General features: G+C 41.4%; 1 protein-coding gene across 1 annotated transcript; it reads left to right on the forward strand.

Moving 5' to 3' along the window:
- Positions 1-366: 366 nt before the first annotated feature.
- CTSO (cathepsin O) lies at positions 367-21,147 on the forward strand. Its single transcript, XM_080916209.1, has 8 exons — positions 367-491; positions 8,814-8,919; positions 9,482-9,621; positions 11,458-11,625; positions 12,784-12,905; positions 17,452-17,615; positions 18,283-18,375; positions 19,870-21,147. Exons 1-8 carry the CDS (start codon positions 384-386, stop codon positions 19,908-19,910), a joined length of 942 nt encoding a protein of 313 aa, XP_080772335.1. The 5' UTR covers positions 367-383; the 3' UTR covers positions 19,911-21,147.
- The last annotated feature ends 690 nt before the right edge of the window (positions 21,148-21,837 follow it).

Raw genomic sequence — 21,837 nt, forward strand, 5'->3', positions numbered from 1 at the left:
GGATCCATAGAAGAAAGTGTGTAAATTTGCACACACTGTACGTCCACATACAACTTGCTAGATTCAATTTACACACATTAAGGAGCACAAACTCAATCTGAAATTCAGGAAGAAAATTAATGGGCTTAATCTCAGAAGGCAGGAAACAGAAGGGCTGCTGTATAAATCACGCCTTGCTCTCTTTCCTGTTACATAAAAGAAAGTCCTTGGTGCTCAGTAACAGCACAAAAAGTCAATGATAATCCCAAGAAGCACCAAACAAACAAAGCAGCGGAGACCCCAGCAGTTTTCTACTTCTGGGCATGCACCCGACTCAGGCAGTGGGCGGAGCCGGGAAAACGAAAGAGAAAGCGGGCTGGGCGCAGAGGACCTCCGGCGCCGGGATGAAGTCTCAGTCAGCGAGTCTCTTGGTGCTGTGTTGTTGCTGTCTAGGCCACGGGGTCGCCTGGACCTGGCCTTGGAGCCACCAGCGGGAGGCGGCCGCCTTGCGGGTACCAAGCTAACTTCCCTCTACTTGTCCGCTGCCCCGGGGCTCCTAGGGAGGGACCCAAGCTCCAAGTGCGCTTTTCCTCAGTGCTACCTAAATGCCTTGATTTCTCCAGGGCAAGGATTTATCTGCTATGCCCCAAAGCACTTAAAGATGTGCTAGGGAAAGCTAAGGGAAAGAAGTACCCTCTGAATCCCAAAACCTTTCCCACACCAAACCTGTCATATAGAAAGCCGCCTGCAGAGGGCACTAGCTCCCTCCTCCTTTAACTGGCAGTTCAAATGCCAGGAGCCTCTTCTTGATTCTGAGAGGCTTCCGAGATGGGTTAATGATTTCTCTGTCCTCAAACTGTCTACCACTTCCCTATGAAGTTCTCTCTGACTTGGTGCAGACTGACGTAGACCCGAAGGAAACATTTTATTGCTTTAAAAAAGTTTTCATAATAATCCATTTACTCTCTGAAATGGACAGACTAGCTTACCGCTGATAGATTTTCCCCACTAACCACGGAAACTGACCGGAATGTGGATTCTCATTTGGCTTCGGCTGCTATAGTTGATGCTATCTGACAGATTTTTTTTAAATCTGAAAAGATGCCATCACAATTTTATTACAGAAGGAAACTCACCTGTTCTGACTCAGAGTCTTTCTGAATTCAGGAATGGTGCTCATGGGCCATTTAATTAGTGTTTCCGTAGTTTTCTGAAATTTCCACCAGGACTCCATAGCTCAGCTCTCTTCTGGTTGACATCTTTGGCCTAGGAAGTTCCAGTATTCAGTCAGGCCTTCTTTGGTTTCAGCTACCCTTGTGTTGTACTCAAATCAAAATGTGGGCGTTGTTTTCTTTCTCTTTGTTACTTTTAATCTCATTTCTTGTTACCAGAATCACTGTCTATTTCTCACCAAAGTCCTTGGTCTCTGTGTTACCAAGTCTTCATCCAGTCCTTGATAAAGTCCTTGACTTCATCTCCTGATGGACTAGACCCACTGGGGTGAAGTAGTCAGTATCATGGGTGTTGATAATGGGTTTATTGACTAAATAGTGGTTTTTAATCTTGAATATTGAAGGCCAACAATGTAAGTGTATAATTTCTTTCCTCCTTACTGAAATGAAGCAAGATTGCCAAAAAAAAGCAACTTAACGAAAGAAGGGTCTACTTTGGCTCACACTTTCAGGGGACAGTCTATCATAATAGGGGTGTCCTGGTGGCATTCGTGTGAAGCAGCTGGCCACTACATCAACATCCGGGAAGGGAAAGACAAGGATTTTATCCCAGCTCCCTTTCTCATTTTCAGTCAGTCCAGAACCCCATCATGTGACATGCCTCCTAAGTTTCTGATGGCTTCCTTCCTCAATTACACCCAGCCAGAAGCATTCTCAGAAATATGCTCAAAAGTTTATTACCATGGGAATTCCAAGTCCTAGTAACTGCACAGTCAATACGACAGTGACAGTCACTGATAAACTATAAAATAGAATGTGTGTGTGTGTGTAAATTTTAGTCCCCATGCCTACTCTTATTTTAACCAGGAAGAGGGTGTAACCCCCAGACAAATGTCTAGAAAATGCTACTCTTTTGAAGACAAATGCAACTGGAGATCCATATAGGAAACTAAAGTTTGGAAGTTGAAGAAGACACTTAAAATCTTAGCACATTTTCTTTTTAAACATAGGGTTAAAAACAGCAAAACAGCTTTCCAAGCAGTTCCTGTTGGCAGGAATTTGCCTGTTAAGTCGGATTACCAGTTCTCTGAGTATTTAGTCTTTAAATGATAGCTATAAATGGTGAGTCCTCCTGTATGTATGAAAGTACATGGTAAGTGAAACTCAGCTTGTAAATCTTGAAATTTTTGTTCATTTTCACAAAAAACGTTTCTACTGTTGAGTTCCTTGATTGGAGATTCTGTGTTTTTCTTACAAGGCACATTGCGTCCAGAACCTACAGAGTTCCTTTGTTTCACAATAAAGTGAAACATTTTAAATCATGTTATAAAGTAAAATTGAGTAAGGAAACCCTCTAAATTCCACTGAATAGTTCTTAGGGAAAAGCCAAACAGCACCCCTAAAAGCTGTCATTGCATTATTATTCAGTGAGACAAGACTCCTCCATGGCTCATTATGGGATGTCTTAGATGCTACCCGAAGGAAAAGGAAGGGAAATGAAGGGGAATTACTTCTGCATGGTGGACTTGGCTTTTGGCTTCTGGTCTCTTGTGAGCATTGGCGGGTGCTCTTCACTTTTACCCTGGGTTTTCCTGTGGAAGGCAGGAAAGAGACTCGGCTTTTTGATACTGTGACAGCAAACCTCAAATGACCTACTTAAACAGAGGAGAGCGTTCTGCTTACTTATTGTTTCTGTCCATGCGGTTGTAACTTTGAATCTGGGGAGGCACTCTGCTCCGTGGAGCGTGTAGTAGAGGAGACCTGTTTGTCTCTCCGCAGCAGGGAACAAGACAGAAGTGCCAGGGCCCTAACTGCCTCCACCAGTCACCAAAAGCAGTCTGCCTTCTTAGCCTAGGAGGACATGAGGGGCTATAGAGGTATCAATGGAGTCGATAAGAGTTGTCTTTATACTCCTTTCTGAATAATCTTGACATGCTACTGAGTATGTAGCTTCACATACAATGAGAAACTTTGCTTTAACACCGTGATGGCTAGTGAAATGGCCTAATTAAGTTGTGTACATGTCCAAGCTCATTCACACACATGTAGATTATTATAACATATTTAAATGTGCGTTTATGATGAGCCACAGATATCTGTGTTATCTCCTCCACGTACACCTCAGCTGTGGTTGCTGGAGATCTACCATGAAGACGTGACTTTGAGAGTACACAATACTGTTCCACAGACATTTTTCTGGTGGTTTTTAGCTTAAAGCACACATCGTCTAAGTGGAAATATAGTAAAATCTTAGATGGGACCATGTTTGTTCATTTATTCTTCTGACCATCTCCTTGTTCTATAATTTGTCAATTGCCCTGTGTTAGGAACTATGTAGACATTCTTGGTGTCACAGTGAAGAACGGTGTAAGTGGAGGCCTCCAAGAAGTTATAGTTCACTGACACATGTCACCCTGGTAGTTACTGTAGTTGGGAAGTTGGAAGCAAGATCATACAGTGTACGCTGTCTGAAAATAAACAGCATATTATATATGTGGAGTACTATAATTCATTTCGAAAAAACATTATGATGTCCCATACATTAGAAAATAGATTCTCTCAATTAAGAAAGGACATCTGTCCTCCTTCTACTAAGGGATAAAATAGTTCTCTCCTGGGAATTCTGGATCTGAGGTTTACGATTCTCATGTCTTGAGAGAAATTCCCAGCAATGATTTCATGTTGAGTATCGTTTGTGTATATTTGTTCCTGCTTAGATTTACCCAACCTTCCAGAGAGAACATTTTCTATGCATATGGGGAACTGATTTGTTACTCACCACACTTTAGGATTTGCCAGTGAGGGCTGATGAGATCAAAGCTTAGCAAAAATTATCTCAGAATAAAGAGGCCTTACAAGATCCCCACTGGGGTGACTTCATGCAGCCCTAGTTACCTGACAGGCTAAAGCAGGGGTTAGGAGGTCACCGGAGACATGGAGTTCAAGACCAACCTTGGTACATCATTAAAAACTTATCTTCAAAATTGAAGCATGAATAAATGAAGGGCATGTGCTATAAACATGTCATCATCAGAAAGGAATAACTCTGCTTCTATTAATAGTAAACAATAAACCAGAGAAAGCCTGGATAGCATTGGGGAAAAGACGTCTAATTTCCATGGCTTTCTCCTCTAACAAAATCAACATAAAGCTCCACAAAGTAGATGTCCCTCGAGACTTTGCCTTACAAGTTGAATAGCTGTACCCATGCATCGGGTTCTGGTTGCATGACTGGGAAAAATGTGTGCCCGTTCATGCCTTAGTTCATTAATCTGAGGTGAGAAGATGAGGAGAGTAAGTATTCCATGCAGAAGTAGTAGGTCAAAGAACATACTTAGAACAGCACTTCCGTTTAGCTAACCTTCCCATCCCTCAGCTCTGCTTGGTAGCTATGAACATTTTTCTTAGAGAACAGAAAGTCCAAGAAATTGGTCTTCAGAATTTGCTTCTTTTACCAGATATTATTGAATACATAAAAGCAAAAATGCATATATACAATTTATTCTTTACATTAACAACCAGCAAGAAAGAATTCCCTGACTGTTCTTCTTTAGGGGGTAGATTGAGGACCTTCCCAATACCTCATTGGTTTCTAGTTGTAGTCACTGGAAATATCAACTGTCTTAAACAAAACAATCTTGTGCTACTTTGTTTCTCCTAGTTGGAACGGTTTGGATGGTCAAGATACCAGAAGTGGAAGAAAAGGCTATCTGATTTCTCAGAAAAATGTTGGCTTCTGAGGAATGTTAAATCTCCAGCCTAATTTCCACATAAGAACAGTGGAAAGCTGTCTTTTATCTCTACCAGATGGAAACAGCTCTTTCTGCTTCTGACTTCCAGTAAACACTGTTTTTGTTTTTTTCTAACTGTGGGGTTGGAAGGGTTTCCAAGCATTAATGAAACAATTTTGCTAAGCCAGTAAAGCAGCATATTAGAATAAGAAAGAGATTCCATAAGATTATCACACAGTTAAATTTTTGTTATGTTTGAGCTAAATAGGCACATATGCATGCCACATACATACATATGCATGTCTGCATACATACACATATACACATGCATGCTGTCACGTATATACCAGTCCATTCATGCCTATGCATATACACGTGTTTATAGAGTTATGCATGCCTGCATACAAGTGTACAGAAGCAAGGTTAAGGAACTGGCAGATGTAGAAGAAACTTGGCTCTCAGAAGTCACTGGAAAGGTAACAAGATAGGGTTTTCTAGAGTCACGATCTTAAGATGCAGTGTTGATTAAAGAGGTTTGAAGATGTGTGGTACCTATAAAAATTAAAGAGGCAAGTTTTGTCCTATTTTTTTTATGAAAACTGGAAAATTTCCTCGAATTCTTTAATCCTTAAATTCTCTTTCACTAAGGCATCAGATATTTCCCTGTACATCTGTCGATTAAACAAAACGGAAAGTAGGTCACTGGAGTTATCTTCCCATTGTGCCTCTCGAAAGGCTCTTCTGGTCTGTCAGCTGTAACTTTTTTTCTATGAGGACTTCCTCTCCATGGCCTTTCCTCTTTAGTGCTGTTGTGATTCAAATCTAAGACCTGGTGTAGTTCAGTGGTGGAAAATGTGATTCACATATGTAACACCCCAGATTCTACTCCAATGTCAAGATCTAAAGGCTTAGGTCTTTCATTTGAAAATAGCATGTAGCTTTAGAGATGGCTAGAGTATACGTGCGTACCATCATAGCCTCTGCTGCTTTATGCTGGAACTCACTAACTGGCCACTCACCTGCTCTCTGTCCTAAGTCACAGGCTTTTGATGCAGTGAGAGGAGACGTACGCACACGCCAAGGCTCTGAGACATTTGCTTCAACAGTCAGAATTGAAGGCCACAAGTACAGTGGCTGGAGAGGAGAGAAAATCCCAGAAGTGCACTACAGTTTCAGACAGTGGGAGCTTCATGTTCGGTGAAAACCAGCACGGAGTTCTAATAGAGGGATAAGTGCTCTGAGATCCACGTTCTGTTGGCATTGCTGCATTGGGAGCACAAGATCGCTGGCTGGTCTTCCTTTGTCGTACCACAAGAAATACTTACTGCATTAACCTAAGCAAGGTGCAAGCATGGTTTTTAAATGAAGTTTTCTAGAATGTTCTGCTTTTAAAATAGAGCTTTCGGATACTTAATTGGACACTCATCCTGCTGTGAAATGTGTGTGTGTGTGTATGTGTGTGTGTGTATGTCTATGTGTGTGTGTGTGTGTGTGTGTGAGAGAGAGAGAGAGAAAGAGAGAGAGAGAGAGTCTGTGTGTGTGTGTGTGTCTGTGTGTGTGCATGTATTGTGCTAGTAACCAAATTTGTCAATAAAGACAGTGGGGCACGGAGAGGTTGAATATTGATGGTAAAATACTTATTTCAAAAATCAAGCTTGTGCATGTTTATGAGCACAGGGACCCAAGAGAATTATGACTTCTCAGAATCTGGTAGGGAGGGGTTTTGGGTAAGTGGAGTGAAGAGGAGGGAGGTGAATTTAGGGTAGCCAGGGAATGACACTGAACGTTTTGTGTTTTGCAAGGCATCAGCAGTGTTAAGTAGATTGTTCCTGGCAGAGCTCTGGAGGCCTGTGACAGGCAGGAGCGGCTGCAGGGGTGATAAACTAACACGCAGAAGCCTGCAACTGGTGTCTGGTGTGGCAAGTAGAAGAAACCAGCATTCACAGGAGCCCTGCAGGGGCTGCTGCTTCTGCCCGATGGGAGGCCGCTGTGACAACCATATCTTAGAGGAGGTCTGGCAATTGTCTTCCGATCATTTACAGTTAGGTTTACTAGTATTTGAAACGCATTAATCCTATGCTGTTTTCTTTTAATACTGTTACTCTACTTGGCAACCAGACGGGTTGAGCTTTACAATTAATTCCCAAGTGTGCTGTAGGTCCCAGGAAGCACACGGTGTCTCAAGGAGGAACCCCATGCCATTTCCCTCTCTATTCTGTTAAAGCGATTTGTTATGTTGATGTTTTCCTGAGCTAGACCATGCGCCATCTTTGTATATGCTCCGCTTGAGCCTGACGCCTTGTTTGTAATGTCCGACCTTGGGTTTGATTTGTTAATACCTGCGTAAGGATTTTGCATTTGTACTCAAGAGTCTTATTCATGTGTAGTCCTCTTTTCTTGGGATGTCCTTTTCTGGTTTCCACCAAGGTCACATTGGTCTTGTTTACGTTGCAAAGGATTCTTTCTTTTTGTTCTCTCTCATGTTATTTCTTTCAAATTTGTGTGGAGTTCATCACTGAAGCCATCTGGAAGTAGTGTTTTCTTTCTGAGTCAATTTTCTATTACAGTTTCCATGCTCTGAGTTGATAAAGACTCATGTTTTCTATTTCCCCCGTGTTCAGTATTCTGTTGCTTAAGCTGCTTCCCCATTTCATACAAGTTATAAGATGTATTGGCCAAAATAATTAGTTCCCTAATGCCAGAAGCACTGCATTCATTGCCTTCTCCTGCCTGACGTTGGTAATTTACGTGGTACTTTCACATTTTACCCTCATCCTATGAGCGAACAGGGAGACCCAGGATCAGCTATTGACAGCAACATATCAGTGACCTTGAATGACAGAAACAGAGAGTTGTGACATAGTCCTATTTCTTGTTGTTTGCTTGTTTGTTTTTTGTTTCCTTCTGTGCGGGTCACCAGGTGACTGTTATTCAATAGTAATCTATCAGAAGACTCTTGTGTCTGCCCTATAGAGGCAACATTAGTACTCAGCCATCTGCCATTCCCCACCATGACAATGGCAGCCTCCTGCAGTGGGTTTCTGACAAGTCAGCTGCTCAACCTCCACAGATGGAGGGCTGTGCCTCAAGGTTCCAGGACTACCATGTCTTCCAAACATCCTGCAGTCTTCATTCCTGCCCTGTCTTCTCCTGTGTAGGAAAGTAGTCAAACATGTTCCAAAGGACATATTTCCTTAAATTCCTTTGCAGTTACAATCAGCAGACTGTGTTATCACTCTTGTCATGCCAAATTACCTTATAAATGTAGTTTTATTTTTGGATGTATACTTTGGGGGTTACAGTCAAAGCATTGCTTCGCCATAAGCAAGTTCCTGAAACTCCAAAGAACTTCTAAAATTCACTAGGTAGTGGTTCTTCTGGTCCCTTCAGTTAGAGAGAATTAAGTAAAACCATGCTGAGTCTCAACTGTGATCCTGCTGAAAATCAACTGGTGAAGGAGATTAAGAGGCAGCCATACGGATATTTTACGTATGTCATTATTAGAAACCGCGTGGCTATTGAGGAGCTATTGTGCTCCATTTGTGTCTTCAGTGCAGGTCACATAGTGATACTTCAGACTGATCACCTTGTTCTGGCTTTGCTAGCTGGTTTCTAAGTCATAAGGAAAAACACTTAAGTGTAAACATCAATATATACACAAGCTAGCACAGAGAAGAGTGGTCCCTGAATTTCCTGTAGCACACACGGTGAGCCAGTGTTGGAAAATTTAAGAACCTTTATATATGATAAAAGCAAACCTAAGATAAATTATGATGAAATACAGAACATAAGCTCATTTTGCCCAGCCTGGAAATCAGGTTTGACATTTGCACCCCCCACAAAAAAATTACTTCCAAGTTCATTATACATTTATGTCTTTGGAGAACTGGAATATTATTAGATGTATGAAGTTTGCTTTTCTTATTTTTAGGAAAGCCTTGATAGACACCGACACCTGAACTCGTTCCCTCATGAAAACTCTACGGCCTTCTACGGAGTAAATCAGTTTTCTTACTTGTTTCCTGAAGAGTTTAAAGGTAAGGTCTGGCAATACTGTTTATTAATTTCCAGATTTTCATTCTTTGTCTAATTAAGGAGTGGCTGAATTTGATATATTTTTAAAGGCCGACTTGGAAGTGTGTACCATGTGCTAAACACAAAGGGAGGTGAAATTAGAACTACTTTCCACCAATCATGGTTTAAGAACTAAATATATTTATATGCCCATCCGAGCAGCTGCAATCATCAATTGTCTCTTCATGCTGGTTGTTAGTTGTGTAACACCATTTCTGTTTAGAATATTCATGGTTTCCTGGGTAATAATGAAAGAAACAATGTCAATTATACACGTTTTTCATGAGTGGCCTAATTCTATCAAGCAAGTCATGTTACATCAGCTCCAGTCCCGCTGCTGAAATTTGCATTCATAGCTCTCAGTAAAATGCATTTCCTGTTACGGAAAAGCACTGAGGAAAGATCTCAAGCGACAGGTTGGCTAGGTAGTGACTGGTTTTGCTTGACAAGGAATTCCCAAGACAAATGTCCAGAGAAGCCCTTCATCTAATACCGTGTCCACAATGTCCTCTTCTTTCTGCCCAGCTTTGTATTTAGGAAGCAAACCTGCCTGGGCTCCCAGATACCCAGCAGAAGGACAGATACCTATCCCCAACGTGTCTTTGCCATTGAGATTTGACTGGAGGGACAAGCATGTTGTAAATCACGTAAGAAACCAAAAGATGGTAAGCTCAACATCGTTTTGCTCTTCATTCTGTAAGTATTAGGAGGTACCTAAGGGTCAGATTCAGTCAAGCTTGCCAAGAAACACATGGTTCTATCACATAGAATCACACCTCAGTTATACAAAACAGAAGAGAAGGCTCTTGAAGAAAGAGAGATAGTTATCTAGTTCTGACTTTTAAACCTGCCTGAGTGTGTTTACTTATCCACGACCCTTGCCCTCTGGGCATGTATACCTCAAGGATATATACAGTAACCCTACTACTATGCAAAGCAGGAACTCTGAAGACTAACATCTGGAAGGGAACCACAATTTCTGGCTGTGTAAGTGATTCAAAAGGAAAGTGCACCAGAGAGTGAAATGAGTCTAGTCACACAGCGTCTGGATTTTTAATCAACACTTCATCCTACGAGCTCTAACAGAAGACAAGTTAGACATGCTCACTCCCTATAACATCATAGATCACCCAACCCATGTGCCTAGAAGTGCTGGCAGTGGTTTCAAGGCTACATACACTTGTTACAGATCAGCTCTGTCCAAGATTTGATGGTGAAGGGAGAATGGATATGGGACCACCAGATTAGGTTATAATGCTGCTTAAAAGCTTTTAGAAACACTTTTAAAAATAAATTTTTTAAAAAACTAATAAACAAAGCAATACTTTTTAGTTTTGCTTTTTGAAGGATCAACAAATATATAAGGACAACAATTGATATAAAAATGTCAGTGGAATATAGCATGAAAAGGACCCACAGGTATGGGGCCTGAGAGGAAAGATTTTTGGAGAATGGTCTCAAGTAAGAAGGAAAATGGCAGCACCGTGTGGGATGGGTGTGACTTGTCATACATCGTGGTCCACCTAGTTTGAGGAAGTCCAAAGAGTATGTGCTTTTTTTGTCTTAAATCCCATCTCCTGCTGCTAGGCATTCTACCACCAGCACAGGTCATGTGGCTAAACAGAGAAGGTCAGGTGAACACCATAGGATGGCAAACACAGGTGAACAGCCACAGGATGGTAAACACAGGTGAACAGCCACAGGATGGCAAACACAGGTGAACAGCCACAGGATGGTAAACACAGGTGAACAGCCACAGGATGGTAAACACAGGTGAACAGCCACAGGATGGCAAACACAGGTGAACAGCCACAGGATGGTAAACACAGGTGAACAGCCACAGGATGGTAAACACAGGTGAACAGCCACAGGATGGTAAACACAGGTAGCATCAGCAGCTAGGTCCTTCCCAATCTCCATGTATGGGAAGTGCACACTAGTTCCCAGCTAGTTAAATGTTCTCTCCTAGTTCTCAGATTCAGTATTTATAGTTGGTCATTAAAATCATTAAAATTTCTCTCTCTCTCTCTCTCTCTCTCTCTCTCTCTCTCTCTCTCTCTCTCTCTCTCTCTCTCTCTCTCTGCCTTTCTCTTTCTTTGGGTGGTACAGACTTTTATGTGGCTCCTGTTCCACTCCTTAGGGCACCGCCTTTCCTTAGAACCCATTTACTCTTTTCCGAGAAGCCGTGATTCATAAGTCGAAGTTACTGACTAATCATAGGATGATCATCCCTCCGCATGTTTTCCTGACCTCTCCTAATTCATTAGCCTGGCTTACCTACTTTGTAGTCGTGACATGACATCACCAATTTAGTTTTAATAAACGAGACCGGAATCCTCAAGAGAGAATTTCCGTTTCATCTTGAATGAACGCTATGGGTTTCTGCTTTCTGCAAACATTCTGTTTATTATTATTTCTTTGATATGGTTGTGTCTAGAGACACTGGTGAATTTAACATAGATACTTTGTGGTAGCATTCACTATTCCTGTCTTCTGAGCAGTGTGGAGGATGCTGGGCCTTCAGCGTGGTGAGCGCTATAGAGTCAGCTGGCGCGATCCAAGGGAAGCCTCTGGATTACCTGAGCGTGCAGCAGGTCATCGACTGCTCCTTTAACAATTATGGCTGCCGCGGTGGCTCTCCCCTCAATGCCTTGAGCTGGCTAAATGAGGTAATCATATCTGCTTTCTGTCCCTTGATTTCCTCTTATGTGCTGTGTTCACAGAATCCCGTCACTCCTATATTAAGCAAGGTTCGATGTGCAGAAGTCTAAGTAGACAGAGCTTGAATGACTTCCTCAGGACAAAAGATGTACTGTAGGGAATCAAACCGAGGCCTGGCATGTGTTAGGCCAGGGCTCAAGTATGTTGTTTCATCACAGACCTGAAGATACTCGAAGTAACAGCATCCAGACAAATTAGCTATCAATATATCAAGGGGTGAAGACATCTGAGACACATTTTCAGAAACGTATTGTAAAGATTTCTTCACTTTTCTTAATAGGTAATTTTTACATGGAAACCTGTCATATAATTTCTCAAAGAGATTAGCACATGCAGTCATTGGTTTTCATGGTTGCTCTGAATGACACGTTAGGAGGGACAGCACGGGTCAGCTGGCTCTGTAACTGTAGATGAAGAAATGTGCACTGGAAGTTGGAATCATGTCACCAATCCCGACAAAACTGTATGCCAAGCCCCTGCCATCCCATTGAAGCCCTTTGTCACCGTCTAGTTTTGCCATTTTTCTCCTTGACTCCTCCACTTCCAGCACCAGTGACATGAAGTGAGAAAATGAGGGTCCGTTGTAAAAGTCAAGTCGATGTTGTCCAAACCCAAATGCCCTCCAATGACTGCTCGAGGTGACATATTGTAGAAAAAGTGATTGTGCTTTCACCCTTTGAAGAAGCTCAGCACATGGGCTGTACAGACAACCATAAGAATGCAGCAGATCAAGACATACTTCGCTAATATCGAGGGGAAATATTTGGCCACTGTCTGGCCACAGAGCATTGCTGTCTGGGCCTTAGGAGTCCTGGAGGGAAAGTGGGTTGCCCCAGTATGCCCTCAGGGGCAAAAGATGACAAGGCTTTATTAACATGTATATGGTGGTTCTGGAGAGGAAAGGCATAAAAAAAAAGAATTAAAAGTTAATGATTCCTCTTTCTTGGCTGTTTGGTACAAGTTCCTGGGTATTTCAGTTAGAATTTTAAGAGCAAACTGCTCACAGGCTGCTTTGGTGAGACCTGACCTCTTTGGCTGCATTGAAGTAAGGTCTACTTAACCTTTCAAATAACTGACAGTGAACACTGTGTGACTGTTTCCTCTAGACACAGTTGAAGTTGGTGGCGGATTCCCAATACCCATTCAAGGCAGAAAATGGCCTATGTCGTTACTTTCCTCAGCCACAACCTGGAGTTTCAGTCAAGGGTTTTTCTGCATATGACTTCAGGTAACTGATGTGTGTGTGTGTGTTTGTGTGTGTGTGTGTGTGTGTGTGTGTGTGTGTGTGTCTGTGCATGTGAGTATGTGCATGCATACATGTGTGTGTGCATGTGTGTAGTCATGTGTATGTGTGTGTGTGCATGTGTGTCTCTCTGTGTGTGTATGTGTGTTTGTGTGTGTGTGTGTGTGTGTTTGTGTGTGTGTGTGTGTGTGTGTTTATATTTCTGCACGATCTGGTTTCAGAATTAATGACTTTGTAGAAGGCACCCACGCACACTCTCAGTTCAGAACTAACCTACTAAAGAGTTCAACTGATGGTCACAGTGGGGTGTCAAAGAAAGTCATTAGCTAGAATCTGTGTGTTTTTTGATGTGTAGTCACTATAAATAAGATATTTAAAATGAATAGCTTGTAACTGACTTTAAAACTATATAATTCATATCTACCTCCACTCACTAAATTCAGATGCTAAAACAGTGAGCCCCTTTCTTAGTCTTAATATTTGAGTCTGTCCAAATTCCCATTGGGATTGGATATGGAATGCACGTGATTTAGATAATCACTCCCAGATTACATTTCAAGGACCCTTTTGAACACTATATCCCTTGCAGTTTTTACGTAAGCAACTATTAGAAAAATTCAAGGCAAACACATTAAAGCTTGGAGCTCATAGTGTAGCACTGAAGATAAGCTTTGCCACATGCTTGTAGCTCGAGTGTGATGGACCTGTGTCACCTGCCTGTAGCTCGAGTGCGATGGGGATGCAGGAGGAGTGAAGGCTGCCTACAGGGAAGGAATAATGCTGGACATTGACAAGTAGGATGTCTGTGGCTGACTGTCGCTTGATCCCAGTGCAATCTCCATGGGGCATAACTGCAACTAGGGGTAAAATTAGACCTTTGAACAAAATATAGCCCTTTAAATCAAAGTACACACGCCCTAGGCACCAAAGATTGTCCACTCAGCTCCTGAAGCCAAGGACATAAACACGACCCTAAGAACACACAATAGAACCTTCCCTCTATGGCTGGCTGCACGGGGTTTTGGCTATGAGGACCTTGCCACGATCTCCTTACACAGTGAAGGTAATTCACTTCCTGAAATAAGAAAACATGTCCTTAAAGGAGTAGAAAGAGAGGGGTCCTCTCAGAAAAAGGGGTGTTTGTAGTCCAAGAATGGGCTGCCCCAGAGGAGCCTTCCTGAGAAGTGAGTTTGCATTAATGAGCTCATGAAGGTCATGACATGCGTATTGCTCCAACCAGAAGAAAGGAGGGCAGAGCTCCTGAGACAGAGGAGCCAACCATGTTTGCAGAGCAAGCAAGAAAACGGCGTGTCTCCAGTGAAGAAAAGATCAAAGCCAGTATATAAGGACCTGCCAGGGAAACAAAAGAGTATGGAAGTATCATCGGGGTACATTCTTCTCACAAGGAGCTGGTGGTGCACACTTCTTGATGGGAGAGTCTAGGCTTTTGGGACTGAAAATTTGTAACCCTTGAATTATCAGAATTCGGCAAGAATGTCTAAGGCAAGAAGAGTGTGGCAAGTTGAGAGATGTGGGTGTGGCCACAAGACACCCGGGGAAGGGGAAAGGAAGGACAATACAGGGCAAAGTGCTCTGTTCTTTAGCCAGAACCTTATTTATGACTTGAGGCCAATGGCTGAGGTATTCTGGGCCTCATCAAAACTGGTATCAATCACCTTATAAGATCCTTTAGATGAGGGTGCCTCTGAGGAAGAGGTGGCCACGATGTCATGATTCCTCAGTTTATTAGAGAGTCATGCTATTCTGGGAAGTAGTGGTGTGTACTACTGTGTTGGGAGCTGGGACTGGAGGGTCTTTCTTGGTATCTGGCATGCCTGTATTACTCCTTGCATCAGATGTGAGCCTATGACTCAGGGTCACTGGGTTATAAACTATAAGGCTGGGGTGAAGATTGTGCCTCTTCACCTCTGAGCCTGTTCATAGCCCTCTCTAGTTCTGAGATCGTGACCTCTTTCATTTTCATTGTTTAATTTCCAAAACATGTCATTCAGGGCACAGGGAGTCACCAGGTCCTCCAGGAGACACTGTAGAAACAAAAAGGGAAGAATCCAAATACAAACAACACCTAGGCTGAAGGCAAAACACCATGAAGCTAGCTGTCTTCCATGGACTATTGTTCCAGGGCTTGGATGACTCAAACCAGCATGTGTGGATTGCTGTGCAGACAGGCAATGGGAAGGAAGTGACTATGGCCTTCAGGATATCCCGATACAGGACAAGGCATATTATCACACCATGCTCTCAGGAAGAGGAGAAAGTAGCCAGATGTCAATAATAGACAGGGACTTTAAACAATTAACCTAGTGATAACAAAATTTAAGGGTGTTCTTTGAGGACTGTATGTTTTATGAGTCGAATAAAATGTAAGCACATGAAACTCTACATTGGCCCTCAGCAAGGTAGTTCATCCAGGACTGATGGAGGGGACACAGATAATGCAGGCCATAGAGTCTGACTTGGAGAAAGAGACACTCTGCAGAAGGGATGATGGTGATGTCACTTGATCAAATATTGGAGATCAAATGGAGCAGTAATCTGAGGGTCATGACCATGGGCTGGCTTATATCTTATCTAATAGAGCAGTAATCTGAGGGTCATGACCATGGGCTGGCTTATATCTAATCTAATAGAGCAGTAATCTGAGGGTCATGACCATGGGCTGGTTTATATCTAGTCTGCTAGAGCAGCAATCTGTGAGTCATGACCATGGGCTGGCTTATATCTAATCTACTAGAGCAATAATCTGAGGGTCATGATCATGGGCTGGCTTATATCTAATCTATTAGCACCTTCTCTTTGTTCCCTCATCCTGCACTGGGCAGAGATTAATGTTAAATTATTTCAATGACTCCCTCTCTGGCACTGAAGAAATGTTACATTCTGAGGCTTCTTTGCCTGAATCCTTAGCATCTCTCCTGATATCCTTGAAACTGGATAATTGATAAGCAGGACTTGCAATGTGTGTTTTGTTCTCTTAAGTAGATGGAAACTATTGTATTTGGGTAAATATAGAGAATATATATTATATATTTAGAGATATATAATAATATAGAGAATTATATATATATATATAAATTATGAAATAGTCAAAAAATTTTAAGACAAAAAGGTTGACTGAGCTAAATTAGTTCTTGGGTAATTGAGAAGGCAGAGAAAGATTATAAGGTTTGAGTAAACCTTATAAGATTTATTATATAGGATAAAATTCATGCTAGACATGGCACACAACATACAGTCTATTAAATTCTATAATTTTATACTTGTGTAGTGAATGTGTGGTATATGGCATACCTACAGTATACTGGCGGGATTTGAACCCAGTACTTGAGGAATCTGATGCCAGTCTTTGGGCATGAAACCTTTTAAAGTTGTATATTCCTTTCCCTCCCTGTATTTTTGTAATGCTTCTGTGCACCGGTTATTAGAGCAAAAATCCCAAGTGTAAAAGCTGAATCTCAGGTAATAGTTTGGAAGACCCTTTGTGCACCACGAGGTCACTGTTTCTGTTGTAGTCACTAGCACTGACAGGCTTTCGGGGAGCCTTCATCAGTAGACTGTGCCCTGCTAGAAAAGCTGCAGCAGGCACAGTAAAGAAACATTTGCTCCAAAAGCCACTAATGCTGCATAGTTTGTGGTCGCAATAAACTACCACATGCTATCTTTACGGCCTGAACTATCAGTTCCATGGTTTCAGTACCAGTACTTCACCTCCAGGCTGGCCTTTGAAATATGTAAATAGTGGTTTGATCATACACATTTAGGATGGATGAAGGCCAAATGTGGTGTAATATTCAATTTTGCTGTAAACCAGTGATTGTAAAAGTAACAACTGTTTGCTTTGCAGTCTTGGTAACCTAGCACCCAGTTCTCCTGGCATCTTGAAATGTTCTTAATTTTTGACACCTCCTGCAGTATTTCTCTGAGTGAGCCTTCTTTGTAAGTCAGGCATTAGACATTCACTGACAAAAGTGGATCCTGTTGTTTTTCAGATACTCACCTCTAGAGGTGTCCAAAGTATTTTCAATTATCGAAACTTTGCACATTCTTTTATTAAAAGAAACCCTGCAGTTTAATGGGATGTTTTGTTTACCAAATACAAAACATTTTTTTCATGTCCTTTTAGAATCCAGCCCTGTTCCCATAACTGAATTCTAGCCAATGAGATACATACACCCAAAAGTGTTATTTCCTTGAAATCTTCTCAACAGAGATGCAAAGTTTCTTTTCTGTGTTTTATGATGATTAGAATACATGTTAAATGTCTGGAGGGCCAAAATCTCTGCGTCCTAAGAAGACTCTAAAATAAAAATACTTCATAGCAAAAGATATGGAAAGAGGGTGAGCCCCTAACATCCCGGAGTCCATATAGACCTGGACTTTCAGTTTCTCTTGCATTTTAATATCTGTGCATACATCGTTTGTGATTGCTTTCAAACAAATACGGATTTAACACAGATTTTACTTTTCCCTTACATGCTGAATTCTTTACCTATGTATCTTTCTTCGATAGTAACCAAGAAGATGAAATGGCCAGAGCACTTGTGTCCTTTGGCCCTTTGGTTGTGATAGTTGATGCGGTGAGCTGGCAGGATTATCTGGGGGGCATAATCCAGCATCACTGTTCCAGTGGGGAGGCAAACCATGCCGTTCTCGTCACTGGCTTTGATAAAACAGGTAAGTACCAGCTCACCAAGCCCCTCTGCAGTTGGGGCTCATAGCTAAGGCTACCTGGAAGCTGCTGGGATGTTCTTCTGTGCCTCATACATTGCCTGTTTATGATCTTCATGGTATTGTCTTGGCAGATCAGTTGGGTCTTGATAACCCCTCTCCTCTCTCCATCTCTCCATCATTCCCTCCCTCCCTCCCCCTCTCTCTGTGTACAAGTGGTAGTAGGCAGTCAATCTTGTAGCTTTCATATACAAGACCAGCACTGAGCCACAGCCTAGTCAGTGAATGATAATTTTAAACTCACACGAAGTGAATGTCTCATCTGTGATAATTAGGGTAAGTGTTGACAGGAGTAAAGTACCTGATAGTTTATCATATGTGTTTAACACTCTGCCTGCTAATTCCATGGGAACGCATTTGCCTAATTGCCTCCGTAATAAACAAAAGGAGTTCAGACAGAGTCAGCCGTATAGGCTGACAGAAGAAACACAGCTCAAGTTTCCTGAGCTGCCTACAGAAAATAATTTACAGATAGTCAAGCACATTATCGCTTTATAGTCTGCTTCTCACAGCAAATATCCCGATGGCATACTCAATTTAAATACAGAAATGCATCATTTCCTAATCGCTATGGGTTTATCAGTGTGTTTTAGCATCCATCTTACCTTTGTAGGAAATCCTCCATATTGGATGGTGCGAAACTCCTGGGGAAACTCCTGGGGAGTAGAAGGTTATGCCCACGTGAAAATGGGAGAAAATGTTTGTGGTAAGTCATAAATTTGTGTTGAAAACTGAAGGCAAAGGATGAAGGGCTCTTGGTATATATTATCATGACAGACATGGGCGCTTCCAATGGGCTCAGTGCACTTTTGTGGTGTTACTCTCATTGCTTGCCCAATTAATGAGAAACAAAGCTTTTCATAATGCACTATTAAGCACACATAACAAATGAGAACATATCATACATTATATATATGGATTGTAAGAAACTGCAAGGTTTACCAAATAGGCAGATGCCTTTATATTGTACAACAAGCCTAATTTAAAAAAAAAAAAAAAAAGCAAATGGTGGAAAGATATAGTTTAGTATTGTACCACTATGCTGAAACCTGTATTCAGAACTGTAGTGTAAGATTTGGGTCTGGAAAAATCATAGAGTTCAACTAAACTACACATAGAAACACTCACTGTAACGAGTTCTAACCATATGACACACAAGTCTTTACAACATTCAGACCCTTTAAGGCCCTGTGTCATGAAAGAGTTGCAGCACAGTCCGAGGTTAGGAGTTTTGCTATAATCTAGTGATTACTGTTTATTTACCACATAGCATAGAGCCTATTCATTTTGTAAAATGTAGTAACTACCCTGTTTTATTAGACAGCTAGATGGTTTCCATATTGGAAATAGCTAACTCCCCAGAACAAAGGCAGCTACCCAGAACCCCACTGCTCAGTTGGCATCTTGGCTACATTTGTGCCACTGGGACGCACATAGCTTCTTGTGTCTAAAAGTTGACAGTGTTTAAAGCTCTGGCTGGAATGTGGGGTCTGGTGAGTTCAGTCCACACTGTGAGGCTCTGCCTTTTCTCGCCTCTCAGATGTTCTCTTCCTTCTTTTGCTTTCATGGTCTGAGTCTCCAGAGGCCTCCTGGTTACTGAATGCCCTGGGATCCAAAGGCCTCCCAAGCATATTTCCTGAGCATTATAGGCCCAGTGCTGTCCACATTATTACAATGAACAGTAACAAACAGCAAAGACTATTCCATAATCCAAAAAAATTCAAAAATATTGGTCATTAGACTGAAAATATATTTCCAAGTGGGCTCTTAATGCTTTTACTGTAATGTCTAGTTTTTATATTCTGATGCATTATGAAAACCTAAAAAGTTATGTTTTATTAAAATGTAGTAAACTTTAAATATGAATTTACATTTTAAACATTTTAAAATAAATTCCATAAGCAATTTTAAATATAAATAGTCTTAGGAAAAACACATCCTAGCAGCACAGATATTATATACGTTCACATATTTAGCTGGCAAGTAGTATTGTGGCTTGATTTTTGGAACAGAAATCTTAAGTATCTCTTCTACTGTTCGCTCTTAATGTTGTTTCACATTTACTGACAGCTGGGCATAACCGCTATTTTGTTAGTGGGCACTAACCCATTCTAAACAGAAATTCAACTTGCAAAGTAAATTGTGCAGAGGAAGTTGATCGCTATTAATACTTTTTATCCCTTTTTATCTTTTGTATTAGGCATTGCAGACTCTGTCGCTGCTGTCTTCGTGTGGTCATGAAAGGTTGTGGATTCCTCATGAGACAGCTACTAAGATTATGGACTTCACAGTGTGATATGATATAATCCCCAATGCTAAGCATTGTGCACCATCGAGTTAGAACAGTGTGTCTACAGACAGGATCTAAGAACAAACTAGAATTTTTGTAAAGCAATATAGGATATTCTATTTTTGCAGGGAGATGGACAGCCAAAGTTCTCAGGAAATCCCCCAGCATACTGACAGATCAACAGAATCTGTGGGACAGTGTATATACATCTGAGAATTTGGTGGGATCAGAAGGCACGTAGTGTCCTCCATCTGAAAGCAGTTGGGACTTTTGCTTGCTTATTGTCTTTGTGGCTACTTTAATGAAATACTTTGGTCAGGTTGAGTCAAAGAAATGATCAGAATTTGGTTTCCTTTGTGACTTCTAATCCCCAGTCTCAGATGACCTCATCTGTAAGAACTCTCAACCTGACATGGTGTGTAGCTCACAATTACAGCGGCCTTCTGGGATGGATTGCCGTGTGCACAGGTTTGAAATACCAGTTGTTGTCTCAGCAAATGAACCTTCCTCTGGACAACAGAACAACTATGCACAGAGAAGAAATGTAAGCATCCTATCGTCAGAGAGACAAGCCTGCTGTAGTTCATTGAAGTACGTGACAGCTCTGTGACAGGGCGTATTCTGTGCCACTTCCTGGAAGGCATAATTTCTTTCAAGCTTCACTGTCAAACATCCAAAACCTTCAGCTTCTTGCCTTCTTCCCTCTGTAGTAGAGAATGAAGCATGGTCCACATTTATTCCCCCTCTTCCTTTACAGTTTCTATGGTTTCCTGGTGGTTCACCTTCCAGTCTAAAGTAATTCAGTCCCGTTGTTTACATTCCATTTCTGTGACCCAATCTCTTCTATAAAACAGTAAATTCTCCGACACCTGCTCACATTGCTCCTTATGTCCTTCCTGAGAACACCAGCATCAAGAACAAAACGTCTTACTCTTTTGTCCGTACCAATGAGAAGCAATCTCAAACAATTGTGCAGAGCCTGGAGTATAGAGAAATGGTAGAAGAAACATTTCTTCTTAACATTTGAGTACAGCAGTCTAATTATCAAAGAAATCCAGAATGGAATTTAGTTCAGCTATAGTTTTTGTTAATGGCCTTCAGTGTGTTATCAAGAACTTTTCTAATACCCAATTACAAATGCAAATGAAGTTTTAAATTTTCAAAAATGACTATTAGCCTTTAATTGTTCTGGATTGATAATGTGCATAACAAAACGAACTGTATTTGACTTTGAATTAAAAAAAATTATTCTTAAATATGTGGTCTATCATTGGTTTTGTATTCACATTTTCTTGGATTTGAACCCGTATATCCAGTGTGGTTTTCTCCATAGATATTTCTAACCCCACCACATCTAAGATTCCCCTCACCATCCTCCCATATCTTTTGTCAATGCCCAGTGGTCCTTTCATCCTCACCATTGCTTTCTGTTAGCAGCATTGCTATTGTGTAAACAGGCCAGAGAGTCAAAAGGAATTCTAGGCACTCAATCAAGTAGACTCCTTCTTAGAACCCATTCCTACATCTATTTCGGGAGGGACATTTTTAAATATCTCCTATTCATACTATTCCATTGTCTCCAGCCAGCCTAAAATATCAAACCAAGACAGATATGTGGAGATAATGAGTTTATTATTCCACAGTATATGCTGCCAGAGATGTATATAACTTGTGCGTCTAAGAGGTAAAGGGAGATGGGGTATTTTACTGGTAAAACCAGGATCTCTAAGCTGTTCTGTAATGAGACTCAGAGATCTACCTGAAGGTTGACTAGGTAGTCACCAGTCAGATACCTCCATGAAAAGTTTGTTATGTTTTTTGTTTTTGTGTGAAGTTATGACCTTCGATGCAATGCACTTCAAACACTTTTTGTGATAG

Source organism: Micromys minutus (genome assembly GCF_963924665.1).
Source record: "Micromys minutus genome assembly, chromosome: 4".
NCBI lineage: Eukaryota > Metazoa > Chordata > Mammalia > Rodentia > Muridae > Micromys > Micromys minutus.